The following is a 21,883-nucleotide window of genomic DNA, read 5'->3' as shown; positions in this document are numbered from 1 at the left end:
ACGCGACCAGGTAACCACGCACTCAAACAAGGCACGTGAGATCGCATAAATTATGGTTAGAAGCAATAAGAAAACGATTTGACACTGCTGCACTGACTGTGGCCGTCCCCTCAAATATCCATGCAGGCAGGTTAATTATTGCAGTCTATGATTTGAAGCCCGTAGCTATTTGCTCCAGTTTGAGGTTAACATTTCAAGTAGGTATCTTATAGGCACTATGGCTGTTTATGGAGAGCTTGAAGTATAGCTTTCCAACCTTAGAGACAGGAACAAAAAAAAAAGCTCGGATGGATGAACAGTGTGTTGCCTTTGACAAAAAGTGTCTCACCTTGATTCTCTACTTTGCTACGACATAATTGTTTATTATTTATGTGCAATGGCTATATATATATACAGATATGGAAACCAGTTTTGAGCTCTTTTGGGATGTGTTAACCAAGTTTGCAAACTTAGTTCGTCAACAGTGCATTACCAGCGATGTGATAAAATACAAAATTGATACTTCGTGATCAAGTGATCGATGGCGTATGTGTCAAAATGTCTCTAGGAATAAATAAGCGGTTCTTGCGGCAAAAATAAATTCCTATAGGGTACGTGTACCAGTAATGGCTGTTCATTTGTTCATACTATGGTATGTCCCAATTATGGCCTACATATTTCATATAGACCATAATTGGAACACACCATAATGAGAACGTATTGCCATGACTGGTATATCTACCCTACGCATAACATATTGATGTGATTTAATTTACTTCAATCAAAGTAGCTTGACAATGAACCAATATTGATGCTTTTTGTTTTTGTTTTTTTTTTAAGAAAAATGTAATGTGCCCCTACATTGGTGAGGTTCTGTATTGGAACATTCCACTCCATTGTTATGAGGAAATCCGATCATATGATTCTACAGCTGTTCAAACTCATATATTCAGTGTGAATCCAATATGTCTTCGTTTTTGATGTTTTGGTACCTATGGGATTTGGCGTATATTTTAATATGAGTTAACGAAAAAAATCAATTGGATTTAACGTAACCATTCTATATTAAAAAGAAATGAAAAAGTTCTTGCAAGTTATCAATGCCTGCCGGTATGCTTCTGGAAAAACAGTTAAACATGAAAGCGTTAATCGATTTTATTTCGAGTGCAGTAAAGTACGGTATTAGCACAGAACAGGCAATTTGACTTTGAAACTAAATGAAACCGCCGCGTCGCCGTTCGTCGATTGTATAAATAAAATGCATAGTAAACGAACAGTTTTCTGCCGCCTTTAGCACATCGATGTTGAAAGCGAAATCCATCGTTGGCAGTAAATAATTTGTTTTCCAATCAAACGATTGCCCTGGTTGCTGCTTGTGCGTATTGCTTGCATCAATAAAGAATGCCGCTATGTTGGCTGTTAAAAGACGGCTAAACCGTTCGTTCGTTACGTCAAGATCAAGTTCAAATGGACTGTAGATTTTCTCTATTAGTTAACAGTGTGGACGAGTGTGCGTGCTCAGCGTCGGTCGGTAATTGTAGCGAAACGCTGAGTCGTTGTTTTCTGTTTTGTTTACAACATTTTTTTTCCTCATCGATTGTGGTCGATTATACTTACAGAGGGAAGTTTTCTCACGTTTAAGCAACGGATAGACGGAAGTGAATTGATTGTATCACTTTCCTGGGAGTTAGAATATAAAAGGCATGATATCCGTCTGTGGTGTTCTTTGTTGAATGTTATGGGGAAGATTTCACTTGACCTGATGATGCACGGTGAGGTATTTTCTTATTCTAGCTGGTCAAAAATATGAAACCACCCCAACTTGCCCAGTAACGCCTGGTAGATTAATTTTCCTTGGTGTATTTTAGATTTTAGCTAAAGATAGCTTCAACTTTTGACCAGCTAGATTGAAGAAATGCTCCTCTGTGTGATGTGACGACGGGGAAGCAGTTAGCTATGGGTATCGGGCATCAGCTTATTGGAAAGGTGCATATGTACTTGTTATCTTATCACAGTTGAAATGCAAAGGTATCTCTTTTTTGTTATCGTTCACATACTGGAGGTCGAAGTTATATGGTGAAGCCATTTATAAAGGGTTGTAGTTGAACATCTTATGAGTTCGTCGTTGAAAGATTTTTTTATCACTTTCAGTACCACCCTCGTTTTCCGCTCAAACGCGTTTTTTTTTCTATGGGAGAATGTGATGAACATGTGATTGATTGAAGGATTTCATTGATTTGCATGCAGTCTGAATAAAATTTGTGGAAGCTTTATTTATCGTAGTTATTTTCTCCTTCATTTCAGGATGCTTCCTAATACGCAGCCGGAATCAATCAACACTCTAGTGCTACGATGAAAGTGATTAGTCTCAAGAGAAAGAGAAGAAAGTAAACCAGATATACGGCATCGTATTTATAATGTGACCTGATTTTTTTTACGTCGACTGTGGTGATTTGCAAGTGCTTAAATCATTCTTGCTGTGATACGTGTTAAATTGTAAATACATACCCATAGCGTTTTGAAATATATTCAAGATTTCGCTGCTAGTAGCTACCTCATTGTATTAGTAGAAAATAATTGAAATTTACAACGTATATCATGTGCCGATGTTGTCAAAGGTAAGTTTTTGCGTATCTTTTTTTTTTTTACATATGCTAAATGTTAAATGTTAAATGTTATGTCTTGTTAAAATCGATGAACATCTATGGAAACATTTTTTTTCCTATGGATTGTTTTCCGTACTGAGTACCAATGCTACCGACTCCAGGAAGCTCCCACACCTGGACCCTATCTATCGACCCATCAACTCATGAACCAGACACCAACGGCTTCTTTCCCTTTCGATCAGAGATGTTATGCCTCAGAACATCCCGGCGGCGCCGACTGGGATTGAACCCAGGCCCAGGGATGGAAAATCATTTACATTCATTTCGTGCATTCATTTGCCTTTAACTTTTTTCATCAACAGAATTCCATAAAATAGTGTTCGAAGGTTTTGTAGGCTTTGATATTAACTACATTTTTTGTAAACAACTTAAATCTGTATCTCTTATGCATGATGAATCAGAGTGATAAGAACCCACCTTTGTTATTCAGTGAATGTAAATTGCATTCACTGAAAAACAATAACATGTTCTGCCAGCTCTATTTCGTTATGCATAAGAGATACAGATTTTAATTATTAACAAAAGTTGTAGTTTATATCAAAAGCTACAAAAGCTTCGTACATCATTTTACGGTACTTTATTGATGGAAAAAGCTAGAGGCAAATGAATGTAAATGAATGTACGAAATGAATGTAAATGATTTTCCATCCCTGCCCAGGCCTGCTGGGGTGAGAGGTAATCACGCTTACCACTACACCACCGACGCCGCTATATGGAAATATTGTAGGTGAAGTTATTTTAAGAAACTTTGTCCAAGTCAATAATTTTCTATCTCTCAAGTGGAAAAATGGTCATAACAACAGCAAAACGTAATAAAAGATTGAGTTACTTTATTAGAAAATCAATTAGGCATCCCCTTGGATCCCCCTATTATTTGTGTATGTAACAGTAGGGTATAAGCTGTTAAACTCAGTTGAGATGGAACGCAAGATACACTCTCTTAAAGATTGTGTTAAAACCTTATAAAAACGTTTGTAAATATTTTAAACACTTGCTTCCTTCAAAAGAAATGTGCATTTTTAAAGTACTTTAACGGTTTTAGAGGGTACTACCGTTTGTACTCCATTTTAACACTATAACTTCGTCCACTTGAGATATAGAAAATTGTCAGCTTGGACAAAGTTTCTTCAAATAATTTCATCTACAATGTTTTCATAGCTGTTCATCAATATTAACAAGGCATAAAAAAGTGTCTTTTTTATCTGAGTGTATGCCTTCCTTAAGGGAAAGTTTATAGGCCTGAAAAAAAAAATCGGTACGTTTTTATTTTTCTAAAAATATTGGGAAAAATAATCAAAATCAAAGAAAATCAGTTTCTTCCTAATATTTTTTTCTATCTCATCATGAAAAAAATGAACCCTCAGCAAAACCGAAAAGTCGATGTTTTGTGGTGTTTTTAGTCCAATTTTACGCCATAATGACTTAAAAATTGTTTTTGTACGTGAATTTTCGTTGAAGAATAAAAAAAAAAAAACTGTGATTTTTTTAGAGTTTTAATACTTTTCTTCAATACTTTTAGAAAAATCAAAACGTTATTATTTTTTTCGGAGCGGTGAATTTCCTCCTAATAAAACAGTTACACCACTCAAAGAAAGTACAAAAAAATTCAGAACATTCTATAAATCTTCAATATTCTACACTCATTAGTATCGTCGTAAATGGCCATGTAATTAGAAGGCGTGACTGCCTCTCATTCCAAAGGTCCTGGGTTCAATCCCAGTCGGTGGTGCCGGGATTCGAAGGGGAAGTAAAGTTGGTCTCCGGTCCATGAGTTGATGGGTCGATAGGTAGGGTGCAGGAGTGGGAGCTGCTTCACTGGCATCGGTAGCATTGGTACTCAGTACGGAAAACAAGATCGACGGAAAACAAATCATGGAAAAAAACTAACAGGTAACGCTTTTAGCACAGACAAACAGACATAACACATTGAATATTTCTCACTGTAAAACATCGTCCCTAAAAAACATTACCGCCATCTGTTGAATATACTGTGGTGGGTAGTACGCTGAACAGATGGCGGTAGTGTGTAAACGTCAAACGCAAGGGAATTTACTTTGCGCGCCACAGGTGGCGGTGCTACCAACTACGATACTTTTAAATGGACCGTTAAATGCTTGTTCGATGAACAACTTGCGAGAGTTATGTCTGTTTGTCTGTGCTTTTAGCTTGAACGTTTGTGTGTTTGATAATATTTTTTATTAATTTATCGATTTGTCATTCCAAACAAGTGTTTGGAAAAACTCAAAAACTCAAATCTCATGCATGAGTTTTGCCTTACAAAATTCAACGTTCAAGTTCAAAAATTCTTTTCTTTATAGTTTGGCTATTACTATTGTTTGTGCATCAGGGGTTTGAAAACTAACACAATCAATTGACGTTTGAGCGGTTTTTATGACTTTAAAGCTGAAATGATTTTTCGGCGTTGTGAGTGTGAGTGTGCATAATATGCATGAGAATCTCAAGCGTGAACTTCGTTTGCCGCATTCGCAGGCGAGTTTATTCTCGCAGGGAGACTCAATGAATGAGATTTGAGAATGATTTTCCGAACACTGCTCCAAACTTTGCTTACCCATTTTTTGGGTAGGTTCAGTTTTGGCCAATATGAATGGATCCTTCTCAAATTGCTGTAGTTTTGAAATAGCTTGTAGTCAACTAATATTTTCATTTTATGTTCTACATCACATAAAAAGGTCTAGGTGGGGGTAGAGTAAAAAACTAGAAAATAATAGAAAAAAAAATACGTAAAACATCTAATTTATATTAATAATACAAAAAAAAAAAAATTTGTGTAATTTAAGAATCAAGCGCATAGTGAAAGACGATTTTGAAAGGAGCTACATGTTTTTGCTCTTTCAACATTTTGCAATTAAACATAAAATAAAAATTAAATTCGCAATAGCCTTATACAATCGAATTTAGATCGTTGGGCTGTAGCCTTTAGGATAGTTATTGAACGATTTTGATGATAATAGACAATCGGTATATACCCAAGCAATTTTTAGCTTTGACAGCTCAGCCCAACTAGCGAAAGCCTTTCACTGAGTGGGCTTTGGTTAAGCCCAACGAGCGAAAGTTGGCTTTACTCTCTTAGACACATTTTAGATCATTCGTGACTTGTCCGCGGATGAGATTTGAACTCGACACCTTTGGTGTGAGTATGCCGGGCCTATTCCACTATTTTGAACTCTGTAACGGTAGTCAAATCCTCGGGCCAATGCACTTGTTTTTCAATTCCCATGTATATTGGTGGCTCATGTCAGATACTGGTTCCTTACCTGGGTGTTGAATATGTGGTTCTGGGTAGTCCAATGTTACCTCTTATTACTAAATTCCCATGTGATTTGTTATGTGCAACGATGGGTTTGGGCTCACTACAAATTCTGCACATTCCCAAAGATAATCCGGAATGCCCGGTCTGTGGAGCACATCTAAAAATAGCAAATTAGGCTTGAGAAGCTTGCCTAGAATTTTATTGACCGGTTGATTCAGAAGTCGTGAAATGGCATTCTTTTATTTTTACCTGGGATGGAGAAGCAGATAGTACACACGGAATTCATTGTATACTTGTTCTTCTTGTCATGAAAATTTGTGCCATTTAAATAAAATCAAAATAGGCGTAGCAAAATAGCGTGTTTGTGATTGTTTGAGATTGTTCAGTGTGCAGTGAGAAACTGCACTTTTCTGTTTGGTATTTTACTATGCCACTAGATGTATTGAAAAAACCTTGGTTATTGGTACCTTTCAATATTGATTTGTGTGTATTTTGAATGAATTTAAAAAAAGTCCCATTGAATAAAATTGCTGGAAACAACAGTTTGTCATAAATTGCTTTACGCAAGAGTTCAATACCGCCTTGTGTATTCTTGTTCAACTGTAAGAAAAGCATCATCAAATTGCTTGGCTCCCAATGACAGTTCGTGACAGCTGCCGTCTGGCTGCATTTGACGTTCCATTTTTCTCTTTTCGCGACTCTCCCTCAGATTTTTACATTATTAAACGATTAACTATTTGAACCATATCGAAGATTTTATAGACAGTTTTCGGGAACCGGTGGATCAATCGTAAAAATATTTGTCACCGAGTTTGCTAAATTTGGCTTTGATAAATTTACTTTATTTTACGATTCTATTACAGATTTGTATAAATAGCATACGGGATTTGCAATGTTTCACCGCATTAACAGATTTTGACGGAAAATAATTTTGTAATTCTTTAGTTAGCATATCGTGAAGGTTTTAAACGAATATAATTAAATTATTGTTATATTATATTATTATTAAATTTTACATTTTTGCTTGAACATGGTAAGAACTGCCACTACATTTGTTGTAAGAAAAAATGCAGAGGATGTAAGAAATCCATTCTTTGGTTTGTGAGCAGTTCCAGGCAAAATAACGAAAACGAATTTAATTCTCCGATTTGTATGAAACTTTGCGCTATTGTTTGTTATGGACAACGATTCATATTTTTGCTAAAATTCGGCCATTTTGAATCTTGTAAAATTTTCAAAATGAAATCAGTGAAATTTATCAAAAATTTTTTGCATGGAAACGACATTTCTGCTCAAAATGATGTCCGACATAATGATTTAGAGAAAAATAATGTCTTTATAAGAAAAATAAACAAAAAATGTCTTCTTTTTCTTCGCATTTCAAGCTCATTGCATATCGCATATTAGCTTATTGCGTGCTCTCAACTTAGTGTTCTAGATGTGCTTCCACAGTTATTAATGGAGAGCTTTCGATGCCTGTACCATTTTTGCATTGGTATTAATTGTGTGGCAAGTCCAATCATACTTTTATGCCCAGGGAAGTCGAGAAATTTTCCAATCCGAAAAATTCCTAGACCGGACCAGGAATTGAACCCAGTCACCTCCAGCATGGTCTTGCTTTGTAGCTGCTTCTTTACCGACTGAGCTAAGGGAGGTCCCCAAAAAATGTATGTTTTATTAATTTAAAATAAAAATAAAAAAAAAACTATGTTATGCAATATTCTATAAAATCCAAGCATCATTTTCATAGGGTGTAGCCAAATTCATCCGGGCAGAACAAGCAAACCGTCCATGAAAATACGCACTTGTGTGAATTTATACCCGATTTTCACAACAATTGAGCATGTTCAAAAATCTAAAACCACGTATGGATTCAGGTTCATTATATATAATCCAATCCTATCTATTAAAGGGCGGAGTCCTTTGTCTCGGTTTCAACTCCTTCCGGAGTTCCTAAAACATGACCAGTGTAGTCCTGGTCACTTCAAATGCCATGGACATAGGACCTACTCTAAAATCAATCACCTATATGGCACAAATAGCACGAAATTTGTTTGCATAGCAGTGGTTTTCAAAAGAGACTGTCTAAATAAATTGATCAATGCAAATTGGGATGCTTCATTTTCAAGATATGAATTTCTAATAGGCCACACTCCAGTTCTATTCGGAAGCCCAAAATATGACCCTGTTCAAAAATTGGTTTAGTGGTAACGCCAATTATTTGAAATTTGTATGGGAATAACTATAATTTAAAAAAAAAACACTTATGTCGCTCTTATTTGTCTACATGATGAAAAAAAAATGTGGTTACTATGGCAATGACGAAAAAGCTTATTGACGATTATAGAAATATAGAAACCCAAAAACTTACAGAATAAGGTAAACTGTTGTTGTGCAAGGCAACAACGCCAATTTCATCACAACAACAACAGGCTTGTTGATAATTGTCATAATAACTACAACCATTCATCGTTTGGATAACTACAACCAAAGTTAGAGCATGTAAGAGAAAATCAATAATTTCTCACACGAATTCACCAAAATTTCCATACAAAATTTAAAACACAATTATTTTAATGTTCATCGAGATTTTCAGTGTGGCAATCATCGATGCTCTACCTTCCTATATTTCTGGGTTTCCACGTTTTGTTAATAATATTTTAAGCGACAGTTACACTTATCACGGACAGGCATGGCATTTACATTAATTTGCCTCTAACTTTTTCTATCAACCTTTACATTCACTGGAAAACAATGGTGGGGTCTGTTCGCTCTTGTTCATCATGCTTAGTTTGTGGGAAAAAGCAGCATGGGGGGCACGTTATTTCAAATCGGGGCAAATCAACTTTGAGTAGGATCTACTCATATCCGTCAAAAGTAGGGGTACCCAAAATTGAGTAAACGAAGTTGAGACTGACAATATTATGAATGGACAACGGCGACGTGAATCCGAATGTTTATCTAACAGAAATTTGGGTTATTTCGAAATAACGTGTGCAGGAAGGTGGAAAAACTCGCTGAAGCAAATTCAAAGGGACAAAATCCAACTGTTCTTATTGGAATACATTGCAAAGTTTGAAAAATGTATAGACACAGTACAAGTGCGTATGAAGAAGAAATCGTATGATAACGCCCAAACTAAACATGAAGCATTCCCCGACTTAAAATAAAGGACAGCAAAAGTTATATGCCACATGGGATATCAACCATACTGATCGGATAAGGCATCTCGGATAAAGCATGCCTAGATGGTACGCGTACACAGACGCACATACAGACATTACCTAATTTCTCCCTATTTCTCATATGCAATTTGTTTCTACGATGACATAATCAAACATTCGAGTTAGAGCGATCGATTGGGAACGTTTTATACAGGTGAAATAGTTTGTGTCACTATTGGTCACTGGCCGGTGCCGGTGGTGTAGTGGTAAGCGTGACTGCTTTCTCACCCCAATGGATTGAAATCTATGCCCGTCGGGGATTGGCACTAGATTGCGGAACAGAGACCGACGTTAAATAAAGGAAAGAAGAAGAAGAAATGAACAAATGACACATTATGCATCAATGACTACGCTTTTGTTAATTTTCACTAGTGCTTAATTATTCAACCTAAAATTGTCAAAATCAGAAGCGAGCCTCAAAAGCAAAATAATCAAATTCATTTTGGGCAAAATTATTATTTTGAATATTGTTGACCCCAGAGCCTCGATCTTATCATCAATTCAGCATGAGGTAATAATTTCCCATCGATATGTGTGTGTGTATGTGTGTAAAGGATACCACTCATTGTTGCAAGGCACAGCCATTAGACAGTGGATCATCCTCCAAGTATGACTTGATCAAGTACGATACCTGGTTGTATTCAATTTACCATTGTAAGAAGGGCCAAAAACGGAGGGGCGGACCCGTAAGCAGATACACTTACACGCAATCCACGGGGTTAGGAGAATCGCCTTCCAATGATAAAATCCTACAACCCGATGTAGAACAAGCCATCATACGAGGGAACGTCCCAATGAGTGGGGAGAAGAGCCCGCCGTCAATTCACGAAATAATTTCCCATCGATATGTGTGTAAAAATCAACACAACATGTTCTATTACACAGATAAAAATTCTGAATTTTAATTATGATGTAAACTTTCGTGCGTGTAAACTTGTATTTCCACAAACCAGCAACTTGCAAGAAATGTTTCTTACAAAGCTGGACGGTTGCATACGATTTATGGAATATTTAGTGACATGTCTTAGAACTTGTATAATTTTTTATGTGCATCATATTGAACAGAAATTTACACAACTTTTTCGAACTGTGTATAAGCACTACTAGAACCAAGGTTAGAGAGTTTTAAATTTATATACTAATCTCCTCTAATCTTCATGAAAATATCAAACCATTTGCGTGACTTCTAAACTTTCATCTACCTTAACCACTTTTTGAACAGATTCATATTTTGGGGTTCTGAATCAAACTGGGGGAGGGGTGACTTTCATGATTACATTTTTTTTCATAATGAACTACCCTCATGTACATGCATGATTTATTACATTTTATTCACATTTAAAGGCTCTCTTATTTTCTTTTACAGCTGCTGGGAGGACTTTTACTGGAACTGCATTGAAGAAAAATTCTGCTACGATGAAACTATTGGTAAGCAATCTCATGAGCTAAATCCAGTAAATATACAGAAATCATCTTGAAATTTAAGTCCTTGCTGAAATTCTACCCCTTTCCCCTTGTCCACAGTTTTCCACAGGATTCTGAGCCGTTTTTGCGCAATTTAAGCGAAACGAAGTCGGGATGCTTTCCGACTTTCCTCGGTCCTCATCTCAGTATGATCTTCAAGACAAGAAATATCATGTTACTAATGCAGCGGATACACTTGGATGGCAAACTATGAGCATGAGCATTATTATTATAATAAATTATGAGCACATCCATGGTCACACTTGTATAGTTTGTGTATACTGCCGCTATTCGCATAACAGTCCCATGTCCTATGGATTTCCTATCTACATAGGACTGTTGTGCGAATAGCGGCAGTATAGTTGTATAGTGCTCGCTCATAATTATTATACACATAATACTCATGCTCATAGTACGTCATACAAGTGTATCCGCGGCATAAGGGTTTTCGTATAGGACACTCATCCTACTCATTTTATAATAGTGGTTTGTTCGAATAAGATTAACTATCAGGTTTGAAATCAATACGAACAATGCATAAGGTCCTAACTACATTGATAGATTCTCTTAATGATTTTCTATTTGGATCGCCACGGCCATGTAAAATCGTTTCGGGCCATTTTTGACAAACAGTTTGATGGAATCTAGCAATTAGTTATACGACAAACACAACCAGAAGCGTTAATAACTAAAGAGATGGTCGATGAAGAAACTTAAAAAAAATACAACAATGAATAAAAGCACTATTCGATATGAAATTGATCTGAATGGTTTTCCAAAAAGCCAAGGATACTAGCGTTGCTTACAACTTTCGAAATGTGAATTTTCAATCTATACATTTTGATATTGACAGCATTTGGTTGATCCAACCAGCATTTGTTTAACTTCCCATTCAAATCAGTTCAGCGGAAAGTTGTGTTGCGTGACACGTTTCATGAATCATTCGACGTGCTGGAAATATGCACGTATGTGCAATTATCGCCAGCAACGAGACGCTTAGTAATGATTCGCGACTATTTGGCAGGGTTTCCATTGAGCAAGAGCACTCTACCTTCCGCAGCCGGTCAATGTTTCGTCCAGCAGCGTCACATGAAATTCTTTAAATAAAAAAAGCACAACCACGGTCGGGATCGATGGCACAATAATATTCATAGCCGGGGATCCTGCAGCACTCTATGTCCTCAAAACTTTTAAGTCTCTTCTTTTGAAGGATACCCGAAACCACTGACAACAAAACGACATCCGAAACGATGAGGACAAACATGTTGCTCAATGAAGAAAAATAACAGTCTGCGACAATCTCAACCTGTAATAAACAATTTGCCGGACTACTTTGGGAAAGCAACGCATGTCGTGTCGTATCATATTTTAACCTTCAGCAATTCAATAGCGGCTTCGTCAGTGAGAATTTAGAAATGTGGCACGTCAGTTGTCACGTCTTCTTTTCCTTTATTTAACGTCGGTCTCTGTTCCGCAATCTAGTGCCAATCACCGGCGGACATCGATTGTCATCCATTGACGGCAACCGAATGTGCAGAAAGGCAGCTTCCACACCTGCGTAGGATATCGCACGTGACCAGAGATTTTTAAGGCTCAGAAAAATCCCACCGACCTCGGCTGGGATTGAACCCAGACCCATTGGGGTGTTAGAAAGCAGTCACGCTTACCACTACACCACCGGCGCCGGCTTCAGTTGTCACGTTATATTGATGAAATAATGCAGCACTGGATTTGAGGCCTATGATGAAAATGAGTCCTATATGATGAAGTAGTGCTCCACTAGACTGATGCAAATTTTGACATTTTCGCTCCATAGTGCTCAAACGGTTCCAAATTGGGTCCTGATTAGTCTCCCAAAATTTGAACTCATTCGATAAGAAACTGACTTGGCACAAACCATTTGAAGTTTATATGGAAATTACTATAGGAAAACCAAATGTTTTGTTCATATCCATCTAATAATTTATCATATCGCTCTGCTTTAAAAAATGATAACTGAGCTCGTAGAAAATTTTCTCAGCTACAACTTTGTCCTGAACCACTTTTCAATATAATCTAAGCATCAAAAGTTATCATTAATTCAAGCCACTAATGTCTTACGATTATGCTCAATCAACTGTTCAGCAGGCAACATTGGTGTTTCTGGCGCTTGGAATAGAGCACAAAAATCATGGCTACTATGTCACACTGCAAGATACAGTGTTGCTCACAAAACAGCTGCTTGATCATGCCATAAGATTATCAATCTCTTAAACAATTAATAACTATTTAATTTGACGTTTGGTTCAACAACTATATTCTGCTAAGTTGAAGCTGAGAAAATTTTCCATAAGTATAGCTTTTGAATTTTTGAACAGTGTAATATGGAAAAAGGTAAGAAGACAATGAACACATAGTTTGGATTTCCCATAGTAATTTCCATATAAACTTCAAATGGTTTGTGCCAAGTCAGTTTCTTTTCAAATGAGTTCAAATTTTGGGAGACTAATCAGGACCCGATTTGGAACCGTTTGAGCACTGTGGAGCGAAAATGTCAAAATTTGCATCAGTCTAGTGCTCCACCCTATGATGCTTGTTTAATTCGACTGAATGAATGTCAAAACCGAACCGAGTAGTTATTGCAATCTGTTTAAAGCTCTCATTTAAACAGGATTTGTCACGTTCGTTATCACGGAATGTGGTCTTGTTCACGGCACGAGAAGATAACATTAAAAAAATATATTTCATATCAATAATTTTTCTGTGCTCAGCAAGAGAGAGGAGCAATGCAGTGCATGCTTCATGTGGATGTTTAACTCTTAGGAATTTTCTCAACTCACTTCGCTACAGTTGGGCTTCCGTAGTATTCAGTTGATTGAATTTGCTTTGTTATTCAATTATTGATTTAAGAATGCTGAACATGAATTTGCTGGGAAATCAATATTCTATTTCTAGGTATAGAAAATGTAGTGTGTGATTATAAATCTTTTTACAATTTATGCATCGCACGGTTGCAGTTGATGTTATGAATTATTCCATCCCTCTTTTTATGTGTCGGTTCGGTGAAGGTTCAACGATAAAATAGCCGCGCAAGGGGGCTACCATTCGCATAATTTAGATAAAGCCTGTCATGTTCGTCGATGTGTGAAATTGTCGAACAAATATTTTCCACATTAGCCACCCATACAGGTCTCTGCGAATCCAGCTATCGGTACCTTTTGACGCAGTAGTGAGGGCTGCTAAAAACTAATTTGACGAATCAATTAGATTCGCGGTAACTGAGGCGCTAACAATAATAATGTATGAAAATTCGCAATTAGGACACATGCACAAATGACGTAGCATTTGAGGACGTTGGGGGGGGGGGGAGGTGTTCTAAAGTCATGACCAGCCATGTATTATGTATACCCAAATACGCAACGAGGGGGTCTAAAATTAATAAAAATATGCTACGTCATTTATCGATGGTCCCTTGAGATTTGCAAATCCAACCATTCCTGCAAGAAATCAGTTAGGCAGGAGGGGACATCAGAAAAAAAATAGTGGTAAATAGGTCATATTTCTGGGTACCTACCTGTTAGTTTCGGAACAAAAAGTGAGAACGTGAAGCGATAATACGATGGTCTGCGAAGAGGGTTATCTGCTAAAGGGCGTATCTTCATGAAATTGTTTGACATCATGTGAGAAAATAAATGTAAACACCGTATTACAAAATAATTGTTTTGGTTTTAAAAAAGTTGTCTTCACCTAAGCCTAAAATAATTTTCTGTAAGTAAGGTAGAGCGCTATTTCGTCGTAATAGCCTATTTCCATTCTATCGAGTATAGAAATCATACAAAATCTCAATGACTTCACCGTGCGCAAATCAATAATACGTTTGATCAGATACTTAAGTTCAAAAGCTGCAACAAAAAGCCTATAATATATATATTTACACCCATTGTTCAACAAAAGAAGTGCTGCAAGCGAATTCATTTTGCCTACCTTCATCCGTTAGACGAATCCCATGGCGTTTCATTGCATTTGGATGCAATTGAAACCCGTATGACGAATTTGGAATCAAGAAGCAGTGATATATTTTTAACAAAATTTAAAGCCAGTTTCTATTCATATATGAAAAGTCATCCATAGGAGAAGTATTCCATTTTTTGTTCAAATCCGTTCGATAAAGTGAGAAAAAGCGTGGAAATTAGATCCAAAATCCTACATGTACATTGAATACTTACCACCAGAGCAATATGAAGAAAGACTAGAACTCACTCACACACTCATGTATTCTGCGCATTTTCAGTGGTGCAAAGGGCCAACCTGAAAAAATTCCATCCTAGGCTTGTTTTCGCTTTAACCTGGACCCGGGTCGAATTCTTGTCATCTTGCTTGATTTGTTGGTTAAGACTCATGTTCCCTGGGCTTGCAGATTTTGTTCCAGCCTCTTCGTAGAATGTGGCCAACACACTTCCACTTTCGTTCTCGAATTTCTGTTGTTATCGGCTTCTGATGACATAGACATAGATGGAGTTCAGCATTCGAGATCCAGGCACCGGTAGATGAACACCTGCAGCTTTTGGGTGTTCTACACTGATACGCATCATGTATTGCTGTCGTATAACAGTTAAGATTTCATGTTTGAGTTGATGATGATTAGGATTGTGGTGCGTGCACTAATAAGTTTTTATCTGCAAATGTTTCGTATATTCTCAAAAGCAGCCCTGGTCACCGGAGGAGGTCCATCAAAAGCGAATCATAACTGGCTTCTACGTTGATGATTTTCTGTCCGTCTGGAGGAGGCGGGTTTGATACCCAGTTGGGTCGATTTTTTCTCGACTTTCATGGGCATAGAGTATCATTTGCTTTACTCACAATATACATATATAACAATATACAAAAGCTCTCAATAACGGCGTCGGTGGTGTAGTGGTAAGCGTGATTACCTCTCACCCCAGCAGGCCTGGGTTCAATCCCAGTCGGCGCCGCCGGGATGTTCTTGAGGCATAACATCTCTGATCACGCCTTCCTTCGGATGGGAAGTAAAGCCGTTGGTCCCCGGTTCATGAGTTGATGGGTCGATAGGTAGGGTCCAGGTGTGGGAGCTGTCTTCCTGGCACGTCGGTAGCATTGGTGCTCAGCACGGAAAACAAGATCGACGGAAAAAACAAACCAGAGGAAAAAAAAAACAAAAAGCTCTCAATCAATAACTGTGGAAGTACATCTAGAACACTAAGTTGAGAGCAAGCAAAATGCTCGTTACAAAAGCGTAAGGCGCGATACACAAATTACGTAACGCAAAAAATCCAGATTTTTGCCCCCTCCTCGCCACCCTTTTTAACAATAAGTAACGTTTGACAAGCCAAGCAGCACATTTTCATCACAAAAAAAAATGTATTTAGGAGGACAAAAATCTTTGCACTTAAACCAATAGTTTAAGGCAAATGGTGACAGATGTAAATTTGTCGATTAACCCTGCTATCCAAGAGTAGTTATGGTTACTTCTGACAGACAAGAAGTTCGACAGTGAGCATTCATAAGGGCGTATACGCGATGATCGATTCTCTTCATCGATTTTCTCTTTTGTTAATAACTCGCCAGATTTAACGTTTGTCGGTGCGTTTGCTGTTGCTTTTGATGGCCAATGCAACCTGTTACAACTCTACATTGAATAAATTCTGTTTCGCTTAGCTGTAGCAATGCAAAGAGAAAATCGATGAAGAGAATCGATCATCGCGTATAGGCCCTTATGCATGCTCACTGTCGAGTTATATTTTGATAACCGTGACTGCTCTGATCGAAAACCGGTTGATCGATAACACAGAGATTTTCGAACATGGAAAATCACATTCGAAATGTCACTTTTAACCACGAGTTAAATTTTACTCGGTAGTTGGGACACAGCCTTAGAAAATAAATTATAATATAATCCCTCTAGTGTGGATCGACTTTCGAGAAGCTGTTTGTCAAAATTGATCTTTAGTCTTTTAGAAATAAGTCTGGTAAAATAGAAGGTTTATTAATGAATTTTCCATCTGTCAAATTTAAGTGAAAATCCATCAAATAGAACACAGCCTTAGGCCTTCATAAACAAATTATACAGATTTTTGTGAGCTAGATACAAATTACATAGATTTTTTGATGGTGAAAATACAGAATTGGAAAAATGTGGCAACACTGCCGACAGGTGCGGTGCGACATCATACAACCTGTCAAAACATCACGTCAATGTCGCCTGGTGTGAGGCGAATGTTGATATGATCTTTTGACGTGCTAGCAGGTGTACCGGGCGAGTTGTAGCATCTGTTAGCATGTCAAAACACCAGGTCGACGTTCGCCACCGCCACACGACTTGAACATGATATTTTGAGTTATTATAAGGCCACATTATATAAGGCCACGGTCTTAAGAGAGCGGTGTTGGCACGGCGCGCTCGTTGCATTGGATACCCACCAACAGGAGAGGTTTTATTCTAACCTCGCTGGACTGCAGATCCCGGTCGGTCGCATCCGCCGTCTGCTGAGCCTGGTGCCTCAGTCTAGTTGACTGCTTCTTGCATAGCACCGCGCGCGACGAAGGGATCGCCTATGCTCAACAACTCTACCACAGATAAACAGACATAACACTCGCAAGTTGTTCATTGAACACGCATTTAATGGTCAATTTGGTAGTTCCGCCACCTGAGACGTGCATAATCAATTCCATTGCGTTTGACTTTAACACTCTACCGCCATCAATTCAGTGTAATGCCCATCACAGTATACTCAACAGATGGCGGTAGTGTTTTAGCTACGATTTTTTATATTGAAAAATATTCAATGTGTTATGTCTGTTTGTCTGTGACTCTACTGTCCCACCAAAGCTGCAACAAAAGAGGGAAATGAGAAGTCTTGTTCCAATCTCGCTCGACTGCTGTTCCCCGTTGGTCGCATCCATCGTGTGCTTAGGAAGGGCAACTATGCCGAGCCTGTTGGTACCGGTGCCCCAGCCTACTTGGTTGCTGAAATATCTGAGTAGTATTCCGTGCCTTTATTGACTAAAGCCCCTGGCAAAGTGAAAGCTGGTGACCGAGCTGACCAGCAAAAGGAATAACAATTATTATTAAAATCATTTGTCCGCTCGGTCACCAGCTTTCACTCTGCCAGAGGCCGAGCTGTCGGGAGCATGCTTGCCAAGCAAAACTATTCCCAACACAGGCCAATCACACCCTTTTGGTTTGACGATCACATGAAGTAGACACATCAGTTTAGTTATTTACGACCCCTATTTCGTACACCAAGAATCAACGGTATGGCAGATATATGTACGGCACAGGAGAAACACAACCAATGGATAGAAGTATTGATGTTCGATTCACACTCGAACTGGGTTGCACTACTGTCGAGATTTTCAATCACACTATAATTGGACTGATAATTAATTTTGCTTGCTCTCTTCGTGCTTTGTGTATAGCCCACCAAGTTGTGAATAGATTTTCCCATTTTTGTGTGGCAAGGGAACATACATAAATGATGTAACATTTGAGGGGAGGGGGTTCGAGAAATTGAGACTGGCCATCTATAGCAAAATACGCTGCAAGGAGGTCTAAAATTAGTCAAACAGATTCTACGTCATTTATGGATGGTCCCTAAGGTAATAAGAGGTAACGCGGGGGAGCGAATGGTGGTGCCTATTTGTTTTGCTAGTAGAGACATAAACAACACAAACGAGTAGGTACGCTCAGTTCGCCTCGGGTAATTTTATACGATTTTGTCTGATCCTGGCCTGCTATCAGCGCATAAGAGATGCGGGTTTTGATGAATTCCCGTGGTGCGGTGATTTGTGCCCAATTATCGTTTGATATGGGGTCGCCATTCGGTGGTTTCTGTTTTTAGTCGTTTGTAGCGTTTTGCTGGTGAATTCAAATGGATAATGAGATTGGATTTTGATTCTACTTACAGCAAACTATGATCCCGAGGACGACGAGTATGCCACCGAGAAGAAACCACAGAATGGCTTCTACAACTCGGAAGAATCGATGGAAAACAACAACGCTCCGATTTGTCGACAGCCGGCCAGCATAGGACATAACAGCATTGTGAGGTGAGATTTAAAAGTAGATCTGACGATTCAATTGTAGAACCATAATCCAGGGACAAATTGATGATTTTTTTTAAATAGAAAATACTTTCAACCTAGTAGCGTGCTCCCAGGCATAGTGGGGTGACTCATAACAAAACCTGGACAATATTCTGAAAGGCCCCTTCGATAAGTTTCAAGGCTAAGAACCATTTTAACCTAATTGGCCAAATTCGGAAATGGTACCAAAACGGGTACTCCCATGAAAGAACGATATCTGTTTAGAACTAAAAATTATGCCTGTGCTATTTTTATTGTAGCAATTTGTTTTAAAAAAAAGTTACCCATTTTCATAGCATGCTTTGGTCATTACCTGCTTGCAAGACGAAGACTTGAATTTCCTTTGTCGCCAGTGGAGATCTTGACGTTGGAAGTTGCAACTCGGACCCGCGAAGTTTAGTGGTGGTGCCGGGGCTGTCTTGCATCAATGTAGAGAGAGCAAAGTCAGTGATGAAAAATATTCGTCGCACTCCAAACACCGCATGATAATTTCCATATGAACAGAATCATCTTTCATTTACGTCGTGAAAAAAACTAACTCAGTGTGTGCACTCTCTGTCGCTCTTAGATCTGTCGGTTACTCGGAGATGATTAAAAACTGCACGATTTAATCAATCGTTGCGTGTTGTTTGACAAAATAAAAAAATTAATGATCGTTGGAAGACATAAATTATGTTAAAAAAAAACTAAAAATGGAAACAAACCGGATTCGAACCACGAGCGTTGTGATTATCAAGTCTGTGTTTTCACCACTGCTTAAGAAAATGGAAAGGCTAAAGCAATATAAGAAGCTCTCAAAGTATGATAATTGGGCTGCGTTCGGCGGTTTTTGCTATTTTTTGTCCATGATCCAAATATTTCTTTGCAAACCAAAGATAATATTAATCATGCTTTTAATTCTCTGATTACTTGTATAGTTGAAGCAAGAGCTGTCTAAGTTCTAAAATTCTAGGTTAACCTGCCATTAAAGTTATCTGGTGGGATTTGCAAAAATAATTTAAAAATCCAGAGAATCGAGGAACAAAAGTTTTGAAAAAAATGTGTCGAAATTAGACCCGAGTTTCAAACCCTTTTGGAAATTCAATAACATAAAAAAAAAAACTCTCAAAAGCCTATTCCAGCACTTAAAAGGAAAGGTTTATTTGTGCCCGAAAATTAAAAAAATCGGTACGTTTTTTTTTTGTTTCTAAGAATATTGGGAAAAATTATCAAAAATCCAAGAAAATCAGTTTCTTCCTTAGATTCTTGACAAAAATTACATGTAAACATATTTTTGCTATCTCATCATGAAAAAATATTGGACCTCAGCAAAACCAAAAAATCAATGTTTTGTTGTTTTTTTTTGTCCATCTTTATGCCATAGCACAGTGGTTAAAAAGTGCAAATTCGTGAACTTAATTGTTTTCTGAGATGTACGTACGTTTTAGCATTAAGGTGTCTACAGAAGATTTTCATAGTTCTGGATTCTGCACCTTTTGGAATGTTCACCTTAATTTTTCTTGAGGTGCAACTGCACTTCAAAACACTAACTTTTTTATATTAACAGATATCGAGATGATGAATTGTACAAATTTGTAGGGCTTTCAATTTCAAGAAACTTTGCTGAAGACATCAAGTTGCCATGACTTCATTATATGAAGATATAAGAGATTATTTGCCAGTTGCACCTTAAAATCAGTTGTTTGAGTTTTTCTATGTCTTATTTACGTTGTATCTCTTTGGTGTATTCTGCAAAGTTTTAGATAATATCTGAAGACACCAAAGTGCTATGATTTGATTGGCGAGAGATACAGTGATTTTTAAGCAAAAAATCACCCTTTTTCAAAAAGCTATAACTAAGCTGGCCGCAAATTGCCGCACTTGCAACAAGTTTCATTTGAAAGCTCAGAATTTGTACTTAAAATGTTGTGGAGATCATAAGTATCCGTTAGTATCCTGGAAACTGTGGTGGATTTTAGTAAACAAAGATTTAAGATTTTTGTATGGGGCTATTAAAGTAAAAACGATATTTTGCTAACTAACAATGGTCTTGATTTTTTGTTTAATTTCTAGTTTGTTTTTACTTATTTTAAACTAACTTAAAAGTAAAATAACATGTTAAACTAATCCAAACTAAAATCCTAAGAAAAATTAAGGTGAACATTCCAAAAGGTGCGGAATCCAGAACTATGAAAATCTTCTGAAGACACCTTAATGCTAAAACGTACGTACATCTCTGAAAACAATTAAGTTCACGAATTTGCACTTTTAAACCACTGTGCATAGTGACTAATAAAAAATGTTTTTGCACGTGAATTTTCTTTGAAAAATTAGAAATGTTTTTTTTTAGATGTTTGATACCTTTTTCCAATATTTTTAGAAAAATCAAAAAGTAATTGTTTTTTCGGAGCAGTGAGCTTTCCCTTAAAGAAGATGGTAAAATTTTGATCATAAATTCACAATGAAAAACTCAGAAACTTGCTAAGCAATTCTATTCATCACTATAAGAAAGCTCCAGGTGATTTTATTTTCTTTGATTTGTTTTTCGTCGATCTTGTTTTCCGTGCTGAGCACATACACATTTTAAATTGCTACTCCTTGTTTGCTGGGCTACTACAAGCAGAGAGTAGCAATTTCAAATGTGTTTGTTTTGTGGAAGCTTACATTTGTGCCTTTGAAGTTTTACGCTAAGGCTTCCTTAGAGTATCACCTCAAGATTTAGTTTTAATTTTTAGTTTTAAGATGACAATTGTTATTCTGTCATGCACGACAACCTTTCATACTGTGTTTTTTTTTAAACAAGTACTGAAGATCCTAGAGTCAATACGTTAGTAATATGTTTAACGGAAAGTAAAGCAGATGCACTATTTTTTCAGTCTTGCATAAGTATTTTGATTTGGTGTTACTTTGATAATGCTCGATGAATGTAGAAATAAAATGCGTGAAACTCAAATAATTTAGATCCTGGAATATGAAACTTTGATGGAGTATATAATCAGAAAACATCATAAGCAATACGAATAAAACATTGAATTTGTAAGTGACAGTGAAATTTATAGAAAATACATTTCATTAGTGCTGGTTTGAGAGCTTTTTCAAACAGACGAGAAGCAAGAAAATTGTTTTTTAATATTTTTTTAAAAGAAGTAACACACACTTTATAAAAAAATATGTACCATACAACGTAAATATCCTAAGCTACAATACGGAACCAATGT

At 37.3% G+C, this 21,883-nt stretch overlaps 1 protein-coding gene across 1 annotated transcript in view; it reads left to right on the top strand.

The window, feature by feature from the left end:
• Positions 1 to 2,507: 2,507 nt before the first annotated feature.
• Positions 2,508 to 21,883, top strand: part of LOC135701760 (uncharacterized) — a 33,003-nt gene continuing 13,627 nt past the window's right edge. Inside the window, exons 1-3 of the mRNA XM_065222688.1 lie at positions 2,508 to 2,597; positions 10,507 to 10,568; positions 18,509 to 18,650. Of these exons, the coding sequence (XP_065078760.1) occupies positions 2,578 to 2,597; positions 10,507 to 10,568; positions 18,509 to 18,650 (224 nt within the window). The 5' untranslated portion in view covers positions 2,508 to 2,577. The remainder of the gene's footprint in view (positions 2,598 to 10,506; positions 10,569 to 18,508; positions 18,651 to 21,883) is intronic.

The sequence above is a fragment of the Ochlerotatus camptorhynchus genome, unplaced genomic scaffold (genome assembly GCF_037179485.1).
Source record: "Ochlerotatus camptorhynchus isolate MF236.1 unplaced genomic scaffold, CSIRO-AGI_Acam_v1.1 ptg000176l, whole genome shotgun sequence".
Lineage (NCBI taxonomy): Eukaryota > Metazoa > Arthropoda > Insecta > Diptera > Culicidae > Ochlerotatus > Ochlerotatus camptorhynchus.
Note: the sequence above shows the minus strand (reverse complement) of the source record. Positions and strands in the feature narration are given on the sequence as shown.